General features: G+C 36.6%; 1 protein-coding gene across 1 annotated transcript in view; it reads right to left on the bottom strand.

Annotated features, from left to right (window-relative positions):
• Positions 1-20,544, bottom strand: part of PIK3C2G (phosphatidylinositol-4-phosphate 3-kinase, catalytic subunit type 2 gamma) — a gene marked incomplete at both ends in the record, with an annotated part of 86,550 nt that overhangs the window by 51,060 nt on the left and 14,946 nt on the right. Inside the window, 3 exons of the mRNA XM_009584470.1 lie at positions 6,314-6,408; positions 7,453-7,546; positions 18,329-18,517. Of these exons, the coding sequence (XP_009582765.1) occupies positions 6,314-6,408; positions 7,453-7,546; positions 18,329-18,517 (378 nt within the window). The remainder of the gene's footprint in view (positions 1-6,313; positions 6,409-7,452; positions 7,547-18,328; positions 18,518-20,544) is intronic.

The raw sequence follows: 20,544 nt of genomic DNA, 5'->3' as shown, positions 1-20,544 counted from the left end.
GGTCCTCTTTTACTGAGCAATATTGACAGACCCAGGGTAGCTAGACGTTGACAGTAGCTAGCACCTCCTTTTATCAGTTCCAGCTGTGGTCACAGCCAGTTCACTCCTCTCTTTCTTTAGAGCCGGAAAAAAGTGAGTCTAAAATAATAGGTTTTTTCTTAAAATCTAAAATGCATTGAATTAAATGTAAGACGTGGTTTTGTTGATTTAAACGTACCATTTGCCCACTCAGTCTGTAAATACTGAAGGTCAAAACCAACAAAGAGTTATGTTACTTCTTTGTGCGTCTTTGCAACAAAATCTCTTTGTTTCATTTGACGGCGTCTTTTTCTAAAACTGGAGTCTGAGAAAATTGAAAGTCTGTAAATTAGGAAACAAAATAATTATCTGTCTGTTTTCCAAGGCAATAATCCAAGTCCCACATAGCTAATAATGAAGCACTTAGCACAGTAGACGGTTGAATCATTATCTTACAAAAAATAATCTTCTAATGGTGTTATTTACTATACACGTAAGTAACTAGAGAAAAAAAGGTCTCCAAATTATTGGCATTCCATAAGCAAGAATTATGTGTTTGGAACTAAAATCCCTAGATATGAATCCACTCTCTGGTTGAGGTTCTCTGCAGTCCAAAACACAATGATGATCACATCAAGTACTCCAAATTCAGATGAAATATATAATCAGCACTTGGTTGAATGACATGTTATCCTCAGAAGGATTGGGCAATTCCAGACTTGAACTCAAAATCCTAATGCAGAGTAGCAAAACAACAGATCAAACATATACTGGGACTGGCTATTCACAGGTTCAAAGTTATACGTATGATTAAGTGATCTTTTGATTCTGATCAATAAGAAGGACCAAATTAACACAAAACAAAATAGACATATTTTGTATTCACATTAATGTTATTTAAATGGGTTGGGCTCTTCAGCCAGTTCTACACAGCTATTTAGGAAGTTCATTAATAATTAGCAGACTCAATAACTTCTGACTGTGGGAGAAAGACACCATAATGTGAGAAGAGAAAGAGCTGGAGGATGGCCGCCTGTTTAATGTTCAGATAATAAAAAGTGTTGGACAGATGAGTATCTGCTTGATTTATTCCTTCTTTTGAAGTCTTCGTAGACCAATTTTGATAGCGAAAAATATATTCCCTTTCAGAATATATGAAACAATAATCTATTGTTCCAATGCTGGAGTGCCGAATGAAACTAAGTGGTAACGATTTTGGAAAACATAGTATTGAGGAACAAACCTCCCAACAGTAGAGAATTTTAAACTTTTATACATTGCTTATGTTCTTTTTGCATCTTACAGTTCTTTTTTATATAGAAAAAGAAATAAAAATAAAATATTATGTTCTAGTCTTGAAATCAATAGTTTAATTCACATTGTTTTCGTGCTGGATTTCACTAAGAGTTCCTTTTTAGTTTTACATTCTTGCTTATCTACCAGATGTAGACTGGAAAAGATAGAAGACTACTCCCTTTTCTCTTTGTTGTCAGTCAAAATGTAGAGAAATATTATAAAGTAGAAAAGTTTTGTAAAGTTTTAGTGACTTAAAACTCTAAGAGAACTTAGAAGACAAGCTACAAAAGGACATTTTGCCTTCAGCAAGGATTTCACCTAACTTTTTATTTTCTTGAGCTAAGCATACCAGATTCTCATGCTCCGCCAAAATTTACAAACACTCGTACTTTTCCACAACAACGAAACCTGTTTCTTAGCACCACCTTCAAGCAGCTGCCACAGCTCTTGGAGGACACTACACTTCTCCCCGTTATTCAATCCTCCTGTGGAAGGCAACCATCTGTGAGACGTACTCCTGGCCACCTGCTGCCCCAGCCAGCTGTTTATGCTGCAGCTGCCACCTATGAAAGTAGCTAAAACCAAAAACGCTCAAGCAAGTGGGAAACCGATTGGCAGGTTGCCAGAGGCAGAGGGATGGATTAAAACTCCAGCACAAAAGCTGACAAAAAAAACCCCTGTGTGTGAAACACAGTAGCAAGGAGATAAACACAGATTTTCAGCAAGCAGAAGGGCCCAAAGGGGCTCAGCAGGTTTCTTTCCCCTCAAGCAACTTTTCTGCTTTGCTAGAACCAGTTTAATAACTTCTCTTCTCACCATAGCTGCTGAGAATGGGAAAACTTGCTCCAGCCTTCTCCCCTCCCAGGAACTCTGATGGGAAAAGACTAGAATCAGAGTGAATTTCTAGAAGATAGTGGGATAGGGTTAAGGTTTCCCATGCCTCATGGGAAAATGCCTCATTAGGAACTCCTGAAATAAGATTAAAATGGGATTTAAGTGGTACAAGGGTCCTGTGCTGGCACTGCATGCACAGGCAATTTTTAGTCTCCTTGAGAAGGGGAGTGCATTCAAAAGTACCAATGAGTATCAGTTGAAACACTGATGGATGCAGATGGCCCAAATTCCTCAAGAATTTAGAGAGGGGAAAAGTCACACATGATAAGAAAAAAAACCAACCAAACAAACACAAGGACTAAGATCAATTACTTTTTCACTCTAAATAGCAGAATTAATGGGACAAATCTGCAGCAGATACAAGCGAAAAATGGACTAAAGCTACCCTGATTTACAACAGCTAAAGATGTGTCCCAAGAATGAATATTCTATCTGTTCTGTCTGCCTTTGCCAATTAGTGCCCCATAATTTTAAAATAAATTCTTCAAACTTATCACTGCTTGATGGAAAGGAGTTAAAAATTTACTATCCAACATTAATATTAAAAAGTGATGAGCCAGTACAACATTGTTGGGTAACTGCTTATCTCTGGTGTGCAGGAAAATTGAGTCAATTTTAAACAACTGAGATATTATTATAAATTATATTTGTCATTAAAATAAGTTAGTGTTGACAGTCACCACCAGTTCTGGTAACTAATTTCTAGATTTACAATAGTGTTGTAAAACATGGAAGTTAAAATCAGCTGACTTCCCCTGTGGTTCTGAAATCACATCACCAGTTTTCTGAATTACATTAGAGTCTTCTTTTCCAAATTTTATTTTGGGCAGGTACACTGTGCACAATGTTGTATTTTTTAATAGTGGAATGGTAATGTCATTCCTTACAATTAAAAATACATATAATCTTGTTACTAAAGTTTGTTTTTACCAGCCCTTGCTTCTTTATTGCTAATTTGGTAATGAAACAGAATGCAACACTTGAGAATAAAATGTTACCTAATAGCATTTCTTAAAAGAAGTTACATGAGTGTACATGCACACGTGTTCCCCACATTATTAAATCATTGATCTTCCTTGTAAAATCTCTTTAGAGGTAAGTGGAAGAAAACTTCTGTTTTCCATTACTTTTATAAGGACTGAAATTCCATTTGTGAAGTAAAGGAAAGCCTTCATTAATTAATTAAGGCTTTATTAATAAAAACGATGAAATTACTGTTGAATTTTGTAAACAGTATTTATGACTTGGGAAACTGCCTTTTAAAATACTGGAACAGGAATATGAATAATTACATAAACTGAAATGTTAGGTAGAAAACAGTTTACTACTGGAGATCATAGTAGAGCAGAGTAACCAAAGAAAAAAAGTGTGTAGTGTGATGAATACAAGAAGCAAAATTTTAAGAGATGCGTGCCATATTTAAGTTCTCAGTTTAGATTGAAACATTTGAACAAAAAGCCTAAATAAAAGAGGTACCCCAGCTCCTTCCACTAAATTGAATGGGACTACTAGATGCTTGCACAATTACTTTGTACAGCTAAACATATATATTATACACCAAGTTTAGTCAGACTGTTTAAAATTTACCAATTTTTGAAATTGAGAGCAGCCAGCCAGCAAGTGTATCATGTGAAACAACCTCCCCACCTAAAACTAATGACCACTCAGTTTATATTAGCTGTACATAGTTCCACCATTATATTTCCAAGGATGACTACCACAGAGGTGGCTGCTGTTATTTCTGTCTGCTGTATTTGCTCGTGTTTCCCCACTCTCCCAGGTTTTGCCATATTCTAAGACATTGCCATTAGGCCAATTTGTTCTCAGAAACAAGTCATATGTTGCAGTTTATTGACAGGTTATTCCATGAAAAAGAACTCAAATATACACACCTGAACCACTATGACAGTGTTTCTCTCTCCTGATATTATCTGCTTTTTTGGCTAAGGAGGCCCTGGCAGCAAACTCTTAAGATTACCAAGTTTACAAGGAAAGTTAGTGCATGCTAAGTGCTAGCTGGCAATGAATGTGCTTTTCAGTTACGTTACCAAGATCCTAATGCTGACAAAATTACATCTGTTTCTGTCTTGTGGCTCAGTAAACAATACTGAAATACAATAACGAAGAATAATGATTACAGAAAATACATTTTTGTATTATAAAGAAGAAAAAGCCAAAGATAAATCTCTTTGAATATTTCTAGAAATGTATGTGTGTGTATGTATGTTTTATATACATACACATATTTACACATACATACAGACAAATGCGTGTTCATTTTAAGATTTAACCAAAAGCTGTCCCTCTAGGGAACTAAAGTTCACATTTCAGGTAGAAGATACTATTTATTGATGGATAAATAGCAAATCACTATTTAAACAATTAGAAATATTATTTATGGGAAGTGTCTGCAATCATGTGCAACTCCAGGATATGTGTAATTAGAAATAAGTTTAGTTAACTAGTAAACTAGTAAACTGTTCCATCTGCAACCAAAGCAGAAGACAATAATCAAAATATTTAACAAACACTCAGTAGCTGATGATATCTCCAACTGCTAATGCACACAGGGAGAAAATGTGCTTGAAAAACAATCCATGGTTGGATGACATGAACAGGGCTACTACCAGCTGAAACGCAGAGAATACAGTGAACATTGAGAAATATTCTATTTGATGTGGGTATGTATAGTTATGCTATATATTAAGCTATATATAAAATAAATGTATTTTGCCACATTAAATCGTACTGTGCCAGACAAGGATATCTATTATTCAGGATGGAATATCCGCTATATATTACCCAAGATTATAATATTAGACAGCTTGAGCAAAATTTGGGAAAAAAAATGGGGATCTGCACAAGTCCACACTGCAAAGTAAAGAGGAAGAACACCGCAGATACTTAGTAATTTTTCTTCTGAGAAGAAGAGAGGAGTTAAAAACAACACAGGCAAACCGATTATGTTCCCACTGTCCATTGAACTCTAGAAACCATTTCTAATTGCAGAGGGAAAACTACCAACCCCTGGGCACATTTAAGAACTCTAGACTGGACATTTTATATCCAGTACGACTAAGTTTAATATAAGATAGTAGAAATCATCTCAGGCATATTTCAGGCACTGTCAGAAAAATGGCTCATTAAATGTGGTGCCTCTTTATTTGACAGATATGCTCATTAGGTTTGTTATTGTTATCCTACTCATTTCAGTGAAACAAACACATTCATAACTCTGTTTTATCCCCACTAACACTTCCAGAGATCATGCAGGTATGAAAGTATGATCTATGCTCTTTCCAACCTCACACTTCATCAACCAAATTATTACATTTCAACTTGTTGTCTTTCCTTTGCAGGAAGGAAAGCTTTTGTTTTAAGGTGTCTGAACCAGTTGAACTGTTAATGAAAGCTCAATTCATCCATCATGGCTAAACATGTAAAAAAACCCGACCACAACAGTTTGATTTTCAGATCACAGGGCAGTTGTTCAGACGGCAGAAAGCCACATTCCCTATTCAGAGATCCTTGAGGCACAGCAAGCAGAATAACCACCGCATGCAATAATATAATTACAGAAGTCCTTATATTGCAGAGGTAGATGCTCAATGGCAGTTACTGTCAGGACTGGTACATCTCCATAATCACGAAAAGGAACTATTGGAAACTCTACCATCACAAGTCAGACTGATATGCAAAGTGGTAAGAGATACACTTTGACACACATGAGAAGTCTGACAACTTCAGGAGAGGTCAGAGAAATCACAAAAGCAGGATCCTTTATAAGTAAGCCAATGCTGCTTGGCACTTTCAATTTCTGAGGAAGACTATTTTTGGCTCAAACCAGAAAATGCAGAACAATACAAATGGTATCTTATGTAAGTGAACAGAACTTCCCCCCCTCCCTGCCCCCAGGGGCAAGATAAAGGCAGAGATATGTAGGTCTTTTATACAATTTACCCATACCCAGTACTGAAAGGAGAATAAAGAAGGAGCAAAAAAAAATCTGTTGATTGTAAACAAAAAGAGTTTGTCACCAATAGAATCATGGATAAAGTTCACTGTAACAGAAAACAGCTATGGTAGTAATAGCAAATGATCTTACCAGTAAAGTTGATGGGCTACTTGGATGCTCTGAAGAGAACGATTCAACAGGAGTTTCACTAGAGGGCTTTCAAGACTCCACTCAAACTTGAGCACCTTAACAGATAAATTAATAACAAGAATCACTTGTATGCCAGCTTTGTTGTCTTTCCTTTATAACAAAATTAATCAGTGCTCAGTTTGAATGAAGCAATCCAACATATGGAGAATGCCCTAGCAATGCAATGAGCAAAGAAACTTCAGGACACAAGTGTCTGCCACCACCTATCAGACAGGCAGATATCATCCTGATTCTGGCTGTGTTAACATATATGTAAATATGCATCTTTTCTTCCCCCACTTAAAACTATCAATGCTATATTTAAATTTTTATCTGATTACCTATTTTGGAAAATAAACTTATTTGTGAAACAGAAGCTGTGGAAGGTGAAAGGTCACATAAGTGTCCTACCGTGTGAATGCTGTAAAGCTGTGCAGGTTCACAGTAGCAGATTACATAAATATATTCATGCATGTATACATATATATCTGTCTAGACATGTGTATATATGTACATGCATTTATATAAATATATATTTAAAAACACACAGAAACCACTGAGGAACTCTGAACTGTGGAATTGTAAGCAATCCATGTGCACAGTGTTACAAAGTAAGGGTATAAAGCTTTCAAAATGACTGGTTCCTCCTTAACTGTAACACAGGACTTAACTTTAATTTCCAGTGAAATGGAAAGCATCTATAAAGAGACAATTCTACACCCTAATTGCCCTGGTTACTCTGTACTGACAATGATTTTCCCTGTATGTGTGGTGTTAAGAAAACTGTGATTCGTTGCAACACCATTTGCTTCCTTGACTGCAACGAAGCCCTGCCACCGCCAGCCCCTGGTTTGGTGGTCATAGCAGAATTTCTCTTGTTCAGACGTATTTTTTATTTTTCTTTTTTACTTGAAAATACCTTATTGTAGTATACAGAAAAGTTCAAACAGCATGCCAAACGACTACATTCTCTTGAGTGGAAAACAGTCTATTTATTTATTCCTCTTACAATGTATCAATTAAACTGAAAGAATCAAAAGTATTTAATAAAGTTATTGATCTGGACAGAAAACTTCCTTGGCTATCAATTTCTTCCTTACCTGAACCAGCTGTGGGAGGTATTCTAACAATTCATCATTTGACAGATTTTCTATTTGTTGGACTGCTGTTCTGCGAATATCTTGATCTGGAAAACTAGAGCAAAACAAATAGATATCATTAAAAGCTAGTGAACCACTGCAACTCTCCTGAGCTCTCACTGATATAAAATGTTAGAAAACCAGGTTTTCTCTCAGAATACAATAGGAAAAAAATAAATTCATTTGCTTTACTGTAACAAGAGTCAAGAAACATATAGCAGATAACTCAATTGGACTAACTGTTACAGTTTCATACAGGGAAAAAAAACCCCGCTGATCTTCAAATACCTTTTTTAATTTGAGCTATCATATGTTGTAATTTCCTTCCTGTACTGAAATGTGAAGCAAATTATGGATCTTCTCTTGCTGCTCCTACTTTCCTGCAATAGGAAATTTCCATGCCATGGGAACTTTTAACAGTCACTTGAAGACTTCTTTTGTTCTGAGCAACAGCACAAAAGCTTGAAATCTCCCCCACAAAAAGGATTCATTTCAGACAATTTACTCCAATGTCAGCTCTTCTGGTTCGAATCATAACACAATAAAAAATATTTTTTAAACAGAAATAATTTTGAAATGGAAAACATGATTTCTTTTTAGTTTTTCTGAAGGAAAATTTAGTACAAAATCAACACCTTCCCCCAGAAAGGCTCCAAGTCAGTGAAACAGCCATTTCTGACAGGAAAATGTTTGTGTATTCAGCATAAGCTGTATTCTCAACGAATTTTGGTTGAAACCAGATTAGCTGTAGCCTAATACAGATTTTGTGATGGAGCTCTAGCTGTAAAAATGATAAAAGAGGAAAACATGGTGTAGCAGCAATGATAAAACAGGGAAAGAAGGCTGGATAATATAGCTGGTCAAAACATTTGTCTTTAAAAAAGAAAAAGAATGAAATTTTGGTGTAACCTGACTGATTAAAACTGACTCTTAACAGAACATTTTCTCTCTTTTCAGAGAAAAAGACAAAAAGTATACAGTGCTTCTTTTAATATTTGAAAGCTGAAAAATAATCTTTTAAGGACTTCTTTTGAAAAAATAAAATACAAAAATAATTTCCACCTTTTCGTGTGTAGCATTTGTGACATGAATCATGATACACAGAGAATTTCATGTACACAGAAGTTGCCTAGATTGGTTCACAGTTGTTCTGCTGCTGTCCCGCTTTCACACGGAAAGGAACAGATGTGTTCTTCTGTGTATGTCTGCTACGTGGTGTCACCCTTAACTATCTGCCGGTACTTGAAGCTTGTCCATTGCCACCCCAAGATTCTTTTCTGTCTTCTCCTGAAGCAAACTGGAAAAGTTTCATACAGACCTTTCAGTCACCAGAAACACAAGAGTGCTCATCTCTGCCAAAAGGGCAAAAATGGCTTCAAACAGCACCACAATCAGATATTGTTCAAAGGAGCTGCTGGGCTTTGATCCAGTTCTCTGAGGGCAAGTATCTGCCCCACAAAAAGCAGTGAATTCCTCCCCTCTGAACTGATACGGCTATTAGGCTCTTTTGAAAATCTCTGATTTGGCAGTCTAGGCATACATAAAAATTATGAGTAAAGGGGACAGATTATCCGGTCAATTCACCCTAGAGAAAGTCCTTTGAAATCAGAACCATCATGTACGGCAGAAGGTGTCACAGGGCCACCAGTATTACTGCTTTATGAGCTCAACACAAAACCAGATTGCTTTTTTCCTAGCTTCCCATCCAGCACCTCTTCCCAACAATATACCCACTAGAAAAATAAATCAGAAGTGAAATACGGGAGACAGTACCACATTTGCAGCAATGACTGACCATTGCTATCAAGAGAGAAAGAGAAGAAATTGTAAAGGTAGATCCTCAGAAGTATAATGGCACCTGCAGCTCTAAGGTTGAGTTTTTAAGTTCAATAAAACAAGCTGAAGCAAAACAATATGTACACTTTGATCGTTGAATTAACTACAGGCCATCAAATAAAAATGTGGATATTTTGAAAAAAAAAGTCTAACAGTTGGACCTACTTGAAAGGCCTGGCTTCTTTGCTGCAATCAGCTGCCACCTGTAGCACTTTCAAACCCTCTTTTAACAATGCAGCTCAGGTCTGATTTTATTATTTTGTTTGTCTGTTATGGTACATATTTGATGATGTTTTTAATACAGTTTATAATTGTTCATATAATGCTGAGAGGGCCTTGATGAGGAGAGAGGGAATACATTATAAATAAATTATCATGATAGCCCCAAATTAGCCGATTTTGCGAGGATTATTTTTTCATTTATTTATTCTAGGCAACCTACTAGGAATATGAAGTTGTTACTTTAATGTTCACATGGCTATTTAGAACAAAACATATTTGAAGGAGGACTGCATATTAAAAAAATTAATCCCTTTCATATCATCCTATCTTCTAATTATGCAATTGCTCCAAAGGCCTGTGTGCCAAGCATGTGCAGATAATATGGAAATTAGTCTTTCCCTTCCCCTTCTCGCCTAGTTCAACAGGTTACTGAACAGTGAAATATGCTCTATAGACGCACCAAGTCAAGCAGAAAAATGTTATTACTTAGTTACTGCTTGTCCTTACTAGCAGCCAGCATTTGAATATATGCAATGCTATGATGAAAGAAACTCTTGTATTTTTTCCAGCTAAACAAAGAACGATAAAATTATTTTAATCCCAACCTTTCCAGAAAATTCAACAGCTAACATTTAATTTGTTTAGAATTAATTTACTGTAAGTCAAAACTGGAGCTATATCTAAGTTAGCAAAAGTATCTATAGAAGATGTGACTAGAAAAATGATGAGCTCAAGTGCACAGACACTGTGGTGAAAAATCTACAGGTTAGTTTGTTTCAGGAAACATGATTCTTGTCACTCTTCTTGAATGAGATTTTGGTAATTTGTTGGTCGTGGTTACTAAACTGTTTCCTTCAGCTTGCAAATCTCGAAGTTAGCTTGAAGCTGAGTTGAATCTTTTTGAAAGAATGGGCAGTTAACATGTTCTCTTAACTAGCTGACTATTTGTTAAGCCCCAGATGTTAACCCATTGCTCTCTTGAATTTCAATGTTCAGGGCCATAGGTACAATAGAAAAATATTTAATTGTATTTGTTTTACCCTTTACACTTGTATTTGAGCAAACATTTAACATCCTCAGAAACACTAGAACCACAGCAAATACTTACGAACTCAACTAGTATCACATGATGTTTATGTTATTCATGCTTACATACATCAGTTTATTTGCTAAAAGCCAATAATGGGGTAAGGTCTAGAAGCAGATCTGAGTAAAAATATCCTACTCTTCACATGCCTGGAAACTATGCCATCTTGTAGTCTGGTAATTAATTACGGCTAGAAGGGTTTTTCCAGTGAATAATCTTGCAAACTTTTGAGTGTCGCATCAAATCTGATTTCAGTAATCCATAAATTAGCTTTGATTAGAGGACACAATTAATTGATTTTTTGGCTCTGTGACTCAATGCAAGAGAAATCACTTCAGGCCTAAGAAAAACAGCTTCATAGTTTGGGTATTAGGGGACAGCTAATTTCCAGGGCTTGCTACAATGAATATGTAATTATTTACACATACTGAAAACTTTGGAAGCAGAGAAATGAGACAACTGTATCACAACAAATTCAATATTCCACTCTTTAAGGGTACTCTCCTAAGAAAGAGGAGCTCATCTGTACCACAGCTTATCTATATCAGATCAATTTTGCGAAGGATTTGAACCATAGATTATCAGGTTCCTGACATGTGGCCTCTGATAGTGGCTTCAGAGAGGCAGGAGATTCAGGCACTCTTCTTCTCTAGCTATTTTATGGTTGTCACCAAAATCTCTGAGAATTTAGCTAGAAAAAAAAGCAACTTAAAACTAAAACCTTTAACAATGCTTGTATGACTCTTTCTTTGCATAGTTTCAAAATGGTAATTTTCATCCAGGTTTCCAATTACTTCTAATTGTATTTTTTTTCCCTGGACAAACAACCTATTGGTCAATAAATAATTAAGTGAATAGAACTATGATGTTCCTCATTAATTTGCCTGACTGCATTGTAACATATTGTAGCTTTCTTCTTTTGGTGGATTTTATTTGTCCTCTCTTCAGGTAATAAGTACTCCACAACAGAGATTGTGACTTCTTATAAATTTGTTCCAGGTTTACATACTCAGAGACACTACTGAAAAATAAACAGTATGTAAATTATGGTTGTTGACTCTGGTCCTTAGCAACAGGTCACACCATGCAGGACTTCAAATTTCCCCTTCACAGCTCGTTTTGCAACCTGGATTCTCCTTAAGTTATAATTTCCTTTGATATTTAACCCCAACACCCCCTTTGCTGTTTTGTTCTTCCCTCCCTGCGTGATGCCAATGATTGACAGCCAACCATTTTATAACTTCTGTCTAAGTAGCTGTAGATTGTTGGGTCTCCCTTGAGACTTTAAGATGTTTTTTGTAAAAGTTTAATTTTGAGCTGGATAAGCATAGATTACCATTTGCTTTAGAAGTAAGAACAACTTACAGTCTTTGATTCTTTTCATATAGATAGCCAGTAGGGAGTTATTTGTCTAGCTGTACCTTTCAGCTAAACCAGATTCAAACAGAAAACTAAGCGCTGCCGAGGCATCCTGTGGATTTGTAAAATTCTCTTGAGATTTTAGCATTTGCCAGTGGTGACTTGATTGTAAATGAGAAATAGATGTGCATTTCATTTTTAACAGTTTTATTGCACTGTCTCAAATAAACCTATGCTGGAAGATATTTGTCAGGTAAATGGAACTGTACAGTTCACTACATTTTCTAGCATGTGAGGATCTCTGTAGAGAACAGAATGGCCTTTCACAAGCCATCTTTTAAGTTAAAGGCTTACAACATGCCACATATTTCTGCAATTCCCTTCACATTTTAAGTTCTGTGGCATTTTCAAAAAAGACAGATTCTGGTCCCACAAAATACATGTTATTAAGCCTGGTAGAAACAAGGAAGGCTGAGTTAGCAAACCTATTGGAATGAAGATACCAATTCAAAACCAAAAAACCCTCTAAGTAGTAAAGGATATCATGTCACTGACAGGTGCAACTGGGCCAGGAGAGAAAGTATGGAAGAACTGTTTAAAAGAGTAGACAGATAAGTTTTGGGGGCAGTTTAAGTATTTTAAAAGTAATTAGACAGGAAAAGAGAAGAAACCTAAAGAATAATAATTAAGGAATTCCTTTAGTTTTAGCACACAGATAAAGGCTTTTTGCTTTCTGTGGGTGATTTTCTTCATTCCTCTGAGGGCTTCTAAAGAAAACACTGTGTGAGTGTATGAAGATTAAAAAATGGCAAGGAACTAAAAGAAAGGACAGAAAGATAACAAATGCTGTCAGTAAAAAAGACACTGAATTTTCAAAATTTTCAGTTGAAAAAGAGTAATATATTCACTCCTCATTGTGATAAGACATGCGAACCCTCCCCATTCCGCCCCCCCCCCACTGCAAAGCTTATGGTCAGATATGCTAGCTATTGTTTTGGCTGACTGATTGGCAGATGGATCTGTAGAATTTATTCACAGAAAATATACTTTAAGTAATGCTTACATAGGTTTTCTACAAGAAATTCTGACGAAAACAACTAGTATTAAGTTTAAGATGTCATGGAGACCATATGGTGAAGCATATCCCAGGAGAGAACAAGATAGGAAGAAATTAACAAAAAGCAGTTTTCCATTTGAAACCTATATGATCTAGAAGGTTCTTCTAACCCCAGAGACAAACTTTGTTCTCTGTTACATTAAAACAAAAGAACAAAACATGGAAAACTTGATTATTTACAGGTTCAGCCTCCTGATTAGATTGCATAGTTATGTACAGAAAGCATGCCACATTCTACATAGTTGTCCATTGTTAGCTGTCTTACTATAGCTGTCTGTTGTAGTACTTTCATATTTATTGCCAAGAAAGCTAAAAATCGTTAAAGGCAGTGGAAAAAAAAAAAACCAATTAATCTCATTATAACGCTTAAAATGAAGAGTTGTCTATTCCTAACAGTGCATACATCTCCACATAAGTTATCACTAAATTTCATGTACATTACTACAAAGCAGTTTCAAAGCTTTATCAGTAGTGCACTCTGTATATCAAAGTATCAAATTAATTGTAGACTGTTGTTTTGTTCTTATCTTATTTCTTTGCATAAGCCTGTATTTGCTCTTCACATTGATATACAACTACAGCCTTTTAAACCTAGTAAGATGCAAACAGGCAAGATATGCTCTAGCTGTATCTGTTTGATAAATACTCTGTTGGGCATTCTGCTGTGGACTTTCAGGGAACAGTTCACATTCTGCTTTTATTAAAACAATGACAATCTGATTCAACACTTCTAAAATCAGTTTGGCTTTCAAAGGTGTAAGAACAAACTCTGGCTTCAAGCTGTCACATTTTATTATAATTATTGGTTAGAAAGTGAGTTTCACATATATTGGTATATATCTTAACCTCTGAAACTCAATAGCTACTTTGCTACATAACGTGAAAATTAACAATACTGTGAAAGTCAAAGGCTGAGGGATGCTATAACCAAAAGAGCATCTTCTCTGGTCAAGGAGAGGTAGGAGGAGTCATATCTTCCCCTACTCTGCCTGCTCCATACAGGGGATTAAGTAAGGTGGCATAAAACCTCTCTAACACCTTAATGTCCGATCTCAAAATCCTCTGAAATGAAACATGGTTTTAAAGGAATGTCCTTTTCTGTGGACTTGCCCTGACAGAGCTAGAATTTAGCAGAAAGTTTCTAGGAAAAATTTTTAAGCCTACCAGTGAGGTTATGTTTTCACCTCCACTGTCTCCTGATAAAGTTCTCTCTTGAGAATAGTTGCAGCCATGCACAATACTGGAAAATGACATAGCTTCTTTGGTGGCTGTTTCCTGATTCTAGCTCGATTTCCTGATTCCTAGTCACGATACCTCACAGGTCTGCAAGCGTACTCTATATGTGCCAGAAAAACGAGGTTGGGGCAAACATTCTGCTATTTGGGTTAATGAATATATTTTGGCTTTCATTTTCAATAATTCGAATAGCAAAATAACCTGACAAAAATTCGTAAGTGCAGTTGTTCTATACATACACAAAACATCGGCATGTTAGCAATACATCATAAATGATGGCATTTCTAACATTGCCTTTGGTTTCTTTCTGTCATCAAGAAAATTCTCTGAATAAACAAATGTACTGGTGTCATTTCCCTGGCTAATGTGCCATGCAAAGTAGATACAGTTATAGAAAGCTCTGACTCCACTAAAGGTTGGCTTTTTACCAGATTCAGTAAGTGAAGTCAATGGTGAAATGCACAGGGCACCAATAAGCAGTGCTGAGTAGGAGGGACCAGTTCTATACCTTCTGCCTTAGGGAAAATTAGCAATGGCTTATAATCACCCTTCCCTGAAATTAGAGGTAAAACTAAGAGTGTAAAATCTTATTCTGCACTTCCCCCTGCCATCCTCTTCATCCCGTCTTTATTGATTAAAGGAACATTTATTGTTTTTTAAATTGCTTTTTTAAGCATTGGCTTCTGGGGCTTTAAGAATCAATGCACTTGCTGCAAGGACTGGATGCAAGATTGCTACTGAATTTATCTGTGAAATGTACCATGATTGTGTTTCCAATTTATAAAAGTTCTTCCTTTCCACTGCATAAATGAGTATGTTATCGTTTGGCTGCCTTGAGATGTGCCTGCAAAGTGGAAGAGCATAAGCTGGAGAGACATGCTCAAAGAACAAGAAACATCTATTAAATTGTACATTTAACTGTGTAGTGAACAAAACAATTTAGAAGTTTCAGAAAGTTGCAAAGAGCGTTCAGCTCAGATGTGTGATAATGGGGCTTGATCTGATGGGCCATGATACCTCTCCTTAAGCTCTGTGATGCTGTCTTCTAACCTAGGCAATGAGGTAGCACCTCCAATGATTTTCATTTCTTTATACTTACAAATGTGAGCTTGAGCTTAATCATCGGACAGATGCTGCTTTTTCGCTCTGAGAAGAAGGATAATTAAGAGTCCTCAGCCCAAGGCTTGCAAAAGTGACTAGTGATTTCGAGTTCCCTCTCTAAACTGTGTAAAGAGTAAGCATATGTCTGCAGGAGGAATTCAGGTTCTCTTTAAGACACCGCAAACTGAAGTTCCAGCAAAGGAAGCATCCAAAATTCAGCGTGATTTAAAACTCTTGGTGTCTTTTATGGTATTGCTAGCAATGTGGTTAATTGTGGTACACAGAAATGATATAACATAGAGCTGAATTGTGGATCTCCTTGCTACAGGATGTTCTGAAAGCTGAATTTTTATGTGGAATCAATTTTTATTTGGAACAAATCATAGAAGAAAAATGCAAGAGGACTCTTAAACTAAAAAAAAAAATTGTCTTGGGAAGTCTCTGAGCTGCAGATTACTGGAATTTGGGAGAGTACCACAGTGTCATTACATTTGGCCCATTCTCATTGTCTTCCCTAGGTATCTGTTGTTGGTCACCACTGGAGACAGGATGCACTAGACTGATCTTTGGCCTGATTAGTCCAGCTGCTCTGGCATTCTTGCATTATGTTAACAATACATGTAGACAAAGATTAGCCCTAATTTATTGTACTTACCTATGATTTAATAGTAATGGTAACACAAGTCCTTAAAATAGACATGAATATATAAAGAGCATTTCTTTTATATTCTGCTCATGTTTTATATGAACATGGATCTTTCAGCTGTGTCTCAGTAATCACAAGAAATCAGAGAGCTGTTTTGTGGATGATAGAAGTGAGGAACTGAGTTGATGAATTGTCAGTGCCAAACATAATACAGGATAGAGTTGAATGAATCTTCAAAAACAGCTCAGTTACAGAGCCTACAATACAAAGTTAGTGAAGGTAATGGTGAAGGAAAGTTGGACTCTATCCAGTGCTACTTTAGTTTTCAAAATGAGTGAAATCTGAGAAAAAAAGAACCAAGAGAAGAAATCTCAGGAATCGGTTTATATGGAAAGTACTCCTCCCCTTCAATCCACTGTCTCAATTTGCATATACATGTCTCTCAGCAGTTAAATCATGCGACCTAGACATCTCTGAAACCAGACATCTTTAAGGAAATGTAATCCCTCTGTTTCTGAAGGTTGGCTTCCCAGTTGTTCATGCACCTACAAAATATTGTGGATATGTGAAGGACAGAATTTTTTTTTAAAGAGGATTTGTACTGTGATCCAGAACTTCTTTCTGTAGTTTTAGTGTGAAGCAAAAAAATCAGATTGATATTATCTTTTGTGAGAGAGAAACTAAAGGGACAAACCAGCTAAGATCCTGATCAGAAGTACTTGTTCTTTGGCACCGCTACTCCCAATGGTGGCACCAGGAGAGACGAAGTGATGACATCTTCCCGTCTTTTCGTGCCAGCAATTTTTGTGTTAGCCAGAATGAACAGTGTGTACACTGCATCCACTACACACTGAGAAGCTCTGTGACAGGGTGAGTCATATTAAATATCCTGTGAAGCATCTGACAGGACTGATATTCTGCACCACACCCTGACGCAGAGCTGCATCTTCAAAGAACAATCAAGCTCTTCATTTGCAGAAATGCCACCCATACAGAAACAAAATTTTATAAAAGGTCTGATCTGAAAGCCTGGCATGCTCTGACAAACCATCTCAAAGTCTCTTGCTACTCTGGGGTGTGGAAGACAACCCTGCCCATATACTCCTTTCTGTGTGGTTATTTTATAAATTAGAAACAGATTCTAATAATTTAATAACAGCAAATAAGATAACAATAATATGCTCCAGAACCTTTCAGGATCTTTGCTTCCATCATTCCCACTAAATGTAAAAAAGACATGTATGCAAACATGTGAAACTGCTAATAGTTCAGATATAAACCTGAGACACAGGTATTCTTAGGAAATCACATCCAGAGGAAAACAACAGTCGATAGTCAGTTTTATATTATTAAATAACTATTTTTTAATAATGTGGAGGTGAGTGTATACAGTCTTTTCTCAAGTAAAGCTTTAGGTGAGGTATTTTTTCCTAAAGGTACAACATGGAACTGAGATTGCAAAGCTGGTGCAGCTTGTGCTTACCCAGACAAGCAAGGGCTTGATAAACCAAATTTGCTCAACCATTTCATCCGCACGTTTAATGTTTTCACAGGTAGGTCACTTAACGCAAAATACCTCCCAAGTTTTTGGAGGAAATGTAACTGCTGACACAGATTCTGTCCCCTGACATCTGCTGTTACATCATAGGTAAGACTATCGCTAACATCAAGAAAGCCTTCCAACAAACAACCAGCTCCCAGTGTAAGAAGAGGGGGTGGAACATAAGGCATCACAACAGAATTTATTCAAAGTGTGGGGAACCAACTTCAAAGGTTCATCCTATCTACTTCAGAAAGATGGGCTACAGGTGGGACTGTACGTATTTACATGGTATCATAATCTGGAAGCATATTTCAGTCGTCCTTATCTCCCATTAGTCACTTCATACCTGTACAGTAGTTTGAAGATACAGAGTGCTATGTTAAGTGCTAAGTATTTGACTGATCACCTGTTACCAGAAACTGACTGAATCTGCTATAGAGAATGAAATAGTCTTTTCATTATCCTGAGAAATAGAAAACCTTCTCAGCCACGAAGGCAAGGCTGGCACATTCAACTCAAGGTCATCACAAGAGTTGCAACTATATCTTCACTTTGATACAGGGACAGAACTGAAAGCACAGTCAGTGAACCAAAGCATGATACTGTGCTGAGCAAATTGAAGTGCTGAATTAATCAGCACGTGATCATTCTGTTTACTGTTATTTTCCTACTTGGTTAATTTTCCCTTACCTGAAAGTCAGAAGCCCAAGTGCCTCCAGAGGGTTAGAAAATCTCCATCTCCTCAACACAGCATACATTTCTGATACAGTCATTCGATCCCAGCTGGGTGCACTGCCCAGTACCAGAGGAAGGGAGCAATTTTGATTATTGCAGTAGTAACGATAAAACCATAAGATTCTTCTCTGTTGCTCTGAGAGTCTGGAATAGAAGATTAGAAATTCAGTTTGAAATTAAAACCACCTGGAGCTTTGTGTAGCAACAAACTTTATTGTACAGAGGGGCCAAGTCATACAGTACACTGTTTTTTTGGCTAAGTACGTTTTTTCCTTGGGGTAGGATATAATTTTCTGCACACCAGCTTTTATAAGAAAAGTGATACTTATCCTCTGGATCTGTCAGCCTTGGGTCATATAAAAATGAAGTGTCAAAAGACACACATACATGGTTATTTCACTTCCCAACCACTCTCATTTTTCTTCTCCATTGTCTCTGTTGTTGGTGCTGTTTGTTTGTTTGTTTGTTTTTACTAGGGTTTTCTGACAGACACAAAGAAGGTGCAATTATCACTGGATAAATTATTGTAATATCCATCTGCTATACATCATCTCTAACTAACTACTGTAACAATTAGACACACAACACTACTGGCCATAGCTTTCATTCCTGCCCTTGCTTTGACTGTTTAGTGCAGGTGTGTCTATTTTTAGTGTATTTGCATTTAAAATAGGGTTTAGGCACATCCATGCACATACACAAGAACATGAGCATGTGTGCATGCACACGCCCACACACATGGAGTGTGATTATCCCTAGCATTGGTATGAGTTTGGAAAAGGGAAAGAAAGCTTCCAGCAACTTCTATGTCTGTTCACAAGGCCTAGCACGCCGTGCTTCGCTGTACTTACTTATAAAAAAGGATGCAATACCAAATTCCTCATAGAGATATTAGATATCTAAATAACCTATCGATAAAATGGTCAGTCATCACACCATATTTCACCACAGTGAGAAATGCCTCAGAATATTTTTTGCTATATATTCTCTGGTTTGTCAACAATTCAGATGTTTTTGCCTCATGCATATTAGATCCTAGGTTTTGATACCATCAGAAAACAGAAAAAGAAATTCCCCATGAGAGACAAGCTCAGACTATCTCCTCAATTTGATATCAGAGCCTTCAAAAGCAAGCTTTGAGAGTGCAAACTGATCTCCAGTTCACACAAATCATTACTGAAATCAAAAGGAACATCAGTTTTCTTGGTCATACTTGACCAGATTGGTGATCCATCTACTTAATAACATAACATAACTGTGACTTTAAACAGACTGAGATATTTCAGAGCAAGGTGTGAGAAACTTTGTAGAAGGTTGTAAGTAAATAGCTCACTTCTAGACAAGCGTTTCATTATCCAAATGCATAAGGAGGGATCAAAATCCAAGTGTTTACATTCCTTCCAAGGTCTTCTTCCTTCTATTTGCAATGTTTTGGGACATTCTTAGCCAAAAAACTATCTTAGCCCTGCTCTAACTGTCAAGATTGTGGCTTTCACAACTCATAGCAATGAGTTCCTTTGGTTCTGTATGCACTAGAGAACTTTTCTTCTTAGCAATTTGGAATTGCCAAGCATTTAGGAACAGGGAGTGGTGGTACAAAGATGGGCATGTTTTTTACTGTCACAAGAGTGAATGTTTATTTCTTTCTCTTAGGAGAATAAGCTCATAAACGTACATAGAAGATGAACCTAACTATGATACAAATTCTGTCATGACTTTTAGTAATCATTTCAAGAAAAGTATCATTTTGGTAACCATTCCAAGAAACGGCTTCAGAATTCACAGCATGTCTATTGTGACAATAGATAGATGTCTTTGTGTTTGTGTGAAGAAGTCATACACAGAAAAAGAGATAAAAGTAGGCCTAAAACTTTATTGCCTGTCTGGTTTTCTTATGCATTCGGATGGTATTCTGCAGGACAGTTCAGCTAAAGGACCCCTTTTATATGTTGACTTTAAACAGGGATTTAAGCTTTCAGACAGCATCCTCCAAACTAGACAATCTGTTGTTCAAATTAAAGCAGCTAAAGCCTCTACTGAGCTCACAAAGGGAGATAAGAAATCAATCGTTGTATCAGGTTTTCTAAACAACAGATTTCTCCCTCTGACTTCACTCCAAAGGCAATGCCATTTTCTCTTTCAATGTTTTAAAGATCAGAGATGAAATTAAA

This window comes from Fulmarus glacialis, unplaced genomic scaffold, assembly GCF_000690835.1.
Source record: "Fulmarus glacialis isolate BGI_N327 unplaced genomic scaffold, ASM69083v1 scaffold2218, whole genome shotgun sequence".
NCBI lineage: Eukaryota > Metazoa > Chordata > Aves > Procellariiformes > Procellariidae > Fulmarus > Fulmarus glacialis.
This window is presented reverse-complemented; position numbering and strand designations above follow the sequence as displayed.